The sequence below is a fragment of the Carlito syrichta genome, unplaced genomic scaffold (genome assembly GCF_000164805.1).
Source record: "Carlito syrichta isolate Samal-C Ts95f unplaced genomic scaffold, Tarsius_syrichta-2.0.1 Scaffold287498, whole genome shotgun sequence".
NCBI lineage: Eukaryota > Metazoa > Chordata > Mammalia > Primates > Tarsiidae > Carlito > Carlito syrichta.
Genome location: NW_007231594.1, coordinates 317,349 through 323,051, shown reverse-complemented (window position 1 = coordinate 323,051; position 5,703 = coordinate 317,349). Strand labels below are relative to the sequence as shown.

The 5,703-nt window shown below is 45.2% G+C and overlaps 1 protein-coding gene across 1 annotated transcript; it reads left to right on the top strand.

Moving 5' to 3' along the window:
* Positions 1-1,604: 1,604 nt before the first annotated feature.
* On the top strand, positions 1,605-2,166 carry LOC103254775 (COP9 signalosome complex subunit 6-like). Its single transcript, XM_008052769.2, has one exon. The coding sequence runs from the start codon at positions 1,605-1,607 to the stop codon at positions 2,046-2,048; it is 444 nt and encodes a 147-aa protein (XP_008050960.1). The 3' UTR covers positions 2,049-2,166.
* Positions 2,167-5,703: the final 3,537 nt, after the last annotated feature.

The following is a 5,703-nucleotide window of genomic DNA, read 5'->3' as shown; positions in this document are numbered from 1 at the left end:
GCTAATCCGCAGATTATTCTAACAGTCCTTCGGTTGTTTTTAATTCTTAAATCTTTAGAGGCTTGGCTATAAATAGGATAAGACTCAGGAGAAATTGCCAAGATGCAGCCCTGCTTCTAATTTCTGCAAGTTACCAAGTAACCTGGCACTCCACGGCATTCCAGCCTGGGCGACAGAGTGAGACTCCGACTCAAAAAAAAAGAAAAAGAAAAAAATCCTCTACCTTGATATTGCAATCCACCACCAAAATAACAACACTAAGGTTTTATAATCTTTTATGATTCAGAAGATTTCAATACACAGGAGTGACATTTTGTCTAGTGCCAGCGTGAATGTGTTGATACGTATTAATTATGAAAGATTTTTTTGAGTCAGAGTCTCACTCTGTCGCCCAGGCTGGAGTGCAGTGGCATGCTCACGGCCACCGCAGCCTTGACCTGCTGGGCTCAGGGAATCCTTCCACCTCAGCCTTCCAAGTAGCTGGAACTACAGGCGTGCACCACCACGCCCGGCTAATTTTTATGATTTATTGTAGAGACGAGCTCTCACCGTGTTGCTCGGACTGGTCTCGAATCCCTGAGCTCAGGCAATCCTCTTGCCTCCACCTCCCAAAGTGCTGGGATGACAGGCGTGAGCCACCAGGCCCAGCCAAGATATTTTTAAAATTATCTTTATTTTATTTTTAGAGACAAGATTTCGCTCTGTCACCCAGGCTGGAGTGCAGTGGTGCAATCATAGCTCACTGTAGCCTCAAACTCCAGGGCTCAAGCCATCCTCCTGCCTCAGCCTCCTGAGTAGCTGAGATTATGGGTGGGTGTCAGCATACCCAGCTTTAATTTTTTTAATTCTCCATTTTTGGTTCAAAAAATGTAACACGCTTATGAAAAGATAATTTTGAACTTTGGAGATATTTGGGGGTATATATAAAGGCATTTTAATCATTTAATTAATCTTATAATTGTTATTGGCATGATCAAGTTGTATTGATCTGAATATATTTCTCTAGTTTCTTTTAAAATATCAAAAGCAGGGGCATATCTCATCAACAAGGGTACCTGCGTAATAAACATTTGTATACCTGACCCTGAACTGTACCCCACATCTTTAAAAGAAAAAAATAAAAGTTAAAAAAATAAATACATAAAATATCAAAAGCAAATAAACATTTTTGGCTGTACTCAAAAATGTTTAAGAATTAGCTTGAGTTAATTAACTTAGCCTGGTTCTTAGTAGTAATCATTATGATAACCATAAACATATAATATTTATTTTATCTCAGAAATGCATATTATGTCTTTGGAAAAATACATGTTCTCACAGCAATTTTTTAAAAAGTCTTTTCTATCCGAGCATCATAACATTCGTTTTAAGGTGACCCTTCCAAGAAAAAGTAAAAATTCAGAAAACTAAAATAAAATACCGAAGATGTCTCAACTGGCTAGAGTATTTTTTCTTTCTAAAAGAAGTGAGCTGTTATTTGAAGCATAACATTGTGACACAAGAAGAAATATATATTTGGACTCTGTTCCTGGTTCCTGTCACAGACCTCCCCAAACCCCTGGACCTCCCTGAGTGATGGGGCAAAAGGGACATCTTTTGTAGTAATGCTGTTTGCTGAGCTGGCCTACACTCTGGCCACAGAGGAAGCTGAACGCATTGGGGTAGACCACGTGGCCCGAATGACCGCAACAGGCAGTGGGGAGAACTCCACCGTGGCCGAACACCTGATAGTGCAGCACAGTGCCATCAAGATGCTGCACAGTCATGTCAAGCTCATCTTGGAGTATGTCAAGGCCTCTGAAGCAGGAGAAGTCCCCTTTAACCACAAGATCCTGCGGGAGGCCTATGCTCTGTGCCACTGCCTCCCAGTGCTCAGCACAGACAAGTTCAAGACGGATTTTTACGATCAATGCAATGACATGGGGCTTATGGCCTACCTCGGCACCCTCACCAAAACATGCAACACCATGAACCAGTTCATGAACAAGTTCAATGTCCTCTACGATCGACAAGGCATCGGCAGGCGAATGCGGGGGCTCTTCTTCTAATGAGGGTACTTGAAAGGATGATGGACAGGGGTCAGACAGCTGTCCCGATGGGGAGGGCACTGTGCTCCCTTGAGAGAAACTGCTATTCTTTAATAAAGGGGGAGCAGCCCCTCCGCACTCCTTAAAAAAAAAAATTTTTGTCCTTAGTTCCTGAAATGGCTTAGGAATAGTAAAGCTGAACAGAGCATCTTTGGTAACTCATAACAATTCGCTTTTTTCTTTTTCTTTTTTTTTTGTAGAGACAAGGTCTTACCAAGTTGCCCGGGCTGGTCTCGAACCCGCAGGCTCAGGCAATCCACTCGCCTCGGCCTCCCAAAGTGCTGGGATGACAGGTTGATCCACCGAACCCAGCCACAATTCACTTTTTTCAACTGCACCTGAGTTTATATTAATGAAGTGAGTTTTGGACAGACCCTTAGGTGGGGGTTGGAACTTGCAGCTCCAGTCCTGACCTCCAGGGAGGGGACAGGTGTAGATGGACCCAGGCACCGATGGCCAGGGACAACATCAACCTTACCTACACACAAAGTGACGCCTCCATGAGCATCCTGGGTCTCAGAGACCTCGGAATGAATGAGCGAGCTTCCTGGCAGGACCAGCACCTGAAGAGGGCACAGGGGCCCAGGACCAGCACCTGAAGAGGGCACAGGGGCCCAAGCCCTGCCCACGCCCCTGCCCTGGGCTCTCCTCCACTGGGTGATCCCTGAGCTGCATCCATGAAAGTAAACGGACACATGTAAGTACACGTTTCCTTGAGTTCTGTGAGCCACTCAGCAAATAAATCGAACCCACATCAGGGTTCATGGGAGCCCTAATTTACCGGTTGGTCAGTTCAGGTCACACCTGGGACTTGGGACTGGTATCTGAAGGGGGGGACGTCTGGTGGGACTGAGCCCTCCATCTGTGGGACCCCCACCGTCGCCAGGTAGACAGTGCCAGAACTGAGCTGAATTGTAGAACACCCAGCTGGAGGCAAAAGAGTTGGAGAATTATACACGCACAGTGTCTGTGTAGGAAAATAATTTTCCTCTTACATTTGCAGATATACAGAAATTGTGCTCAGATCATGGATGAGCATCCTCTCATTGCCCGGCCACTAGGTAAACCCACCTGTATTACCTGTCACCCAGATGAAAAGCAAAACACTACAGTATCTCCAAGCCTCCCATATGCCTCTTCTTTTTTTTTTAATTTTTATTTTTATTATAAAGATGTGGGGTACATTTCAGGTAGCAGATACCCTTGTTGATGAGGACTTATTCAGTAAATGGTGCTGGGAAAACTGGCTGACCACATGCAGAAGATTGAAACAGGACCCTGACCTATCCCCGTATACAAAAATCAACTGTAAATGGACCAAAGACCTGAATGTAAAACCTCAAACTATAAGAATCTTAGAAAACCAAGGAGACACCCTTTCATAAGGAGACACCCTTATGAAAATTGGAACTGGGGACCAATTCCTATTCAGAACCCTAAAGGCCCATACCTTAAGAAATAAAATAGATAAGCGGGACCTCAACAAATGAATGAGCTTCTGCAAAGCCAAAGAAACCATCAAGAGAGCAGGGAGACATCCCACAGAATAGGAAAATATATTTGCCAAGTGCTTTTCTGACAAAGGCCTAACATCTAGGATCTACAAGGAACTCAAACGTGCCGAAAGGAAAAAATATGCCTCTTCTTAATCTACCATCTCCCCTACTTTTTTTTTTAGAGATGGGTTCTCACTCTGTTGCCCAGACTGAATTCTCACTCCTGAGCTCAAGGAATCCTCCCTCTTCAGCCTCCTGAGTAGCTGGGACCACTGCACTGGGCTTCAACCCTTTTGAACAGGGATCCCCAACCCCCAGGCAGCAGCCTGGTCCACAGCCCGTGAGGAACCAGGCTACACGGCAGGTGGTGAGTGGGAGCTCCGTCTGTTGTCACATCAGCTGCGGCAGCATTCGATTCTCACAGAAGCATGAACCCTCTTGTGAACTGCACATGCCAGGGATCTAGGTGGCAACTCCTTATGAGAATCGAATGGTGAATGATCCCTTCTCTCCCATCGTGGAAAAATTGTCTTGCACGAGATCAGTCCCTGATGTCAAAAAAGGTTGGGGACCACTGCTTTTTTTTAAAAAAAAGAGATGAGGTCCATCAACAAGGGTACCTACATAATGAATATTTGTATACCTAACCCTGAATTGTACTCCACATCTATAAAATACAATAATTAAAAGCAAAATAAAAAATCTTTAATAAAAAAGAGATGCGGTCTCACCAAGTTGTCCAGGCAGGTCTCGAACCCACAGGGCTCAGGCAGTCCTCTCACCTCGGCCTCCCAAAGTGCTGGGATTATAGGCATGAGCCACCGTGCCCGGCCTTGCTGCTTTTTAAGATGTCATTTTGGGGCAATCTCGTCAGGTCCCCTCCCACTGTGGGAACTTTTCTGTCCTCTTCGTAAATCCAGCTTTCTCAAAAAAAAAAAAAAAAGATGCCACTTTGAATAACCAATAGAGGTGACAGGTTATTTGGAGGAAGTTATGGTTCAGCAAACGTTTGTCCCCACACATCCATGATAAGACCATATTCATGTCGCCTCACTGACGCTGGAATTGGCCATGTGACATTTTGGACAATGAACTGTGGGCACTTTAAAAAGTGGGCAAAAGACATGAATAGACACTTCTCAGAAGAAGATATACGGGCAGCCAACAGACACATGAAAAAGTGCTCAGCAGCCGGGCTCGGGTGGCTCGGCCTGTAATCCCGCACCTTTGGGAGGCTGAGGTGAGTGAATTGCCTGAGCCCGCGGGTTCGAGACCCGCCTGGGCAGCGAGACCTCATCTCTACAATAAATCAAAAAATCAGCCTTGCGTGGTAGCACATGCCTATAATTCCGGCTACTCGGAAGGCTGAGGCAGAAGGATCGCCAGAGCCCAGCAGGTCGAGGCTGCGGTGGCCGGGAGCGGCCACTGCACTCCAGTCTGGGCGACAGAGTGAGACTCCAACTCAAAAAGAAAAAAGAAAAAGAAAAAGTGCTCAGCCTCACTCATCATCAGAGAAATGCAAATTAAAACCACATTGAGATACTACCTAATCCCTGTAAGAATGGCCATCATTAATAAAACAAACAACAGATGCTGGCGAGGACGTGGAGAAAAAGGAACACTTCTACACTGCTGGTGGGAATGCAAACGAGTGCAACCTCTCTGGAAGACAGTGTGGCGATTTCTGAAAGAACTAGAAATTGACCTTCCGTATGACCCAGCAATCCTCCTATTGGGAATATACCCGGAGGAACTCAAGTCATTCTACCAAAAAGATACCTGCACATGTATGTTCGTGGTAGCTCTATTCACAATAGCAAGAAATGGAACCAACCATGTTGCCCATCGAAGCTGAACTGGATAAAAAAAATGTGGTACATATACACAATGGAATAGTACGTGGCCATAAAGAAGGACAAACATATGGACTTCGCAGTAACTTGGATGGATTTGGAGTTGATCATACTCAGTGCTCTATCACAGAAGCAAAGAACATATGAGTTCCATATGTTCTCACTCAAAAGGTGACCTTGAACAATGATAATGCTATAAGAAAGCAATTGGCAGTTGAGGGAAACTGCCAGGGGAGGGAGGGACACACCTCATCAACGAGGGTCCCT

Excerpts from the sequence above, each read along its gene's own strand:
- LOC103254775 (XM_008052769.2), top strand. The coding sequence starts at position 1,605 with ATGCTGTTTGCTGAGCTGGCCTACACTCTGGCCACAGAGGAAGCTGAA.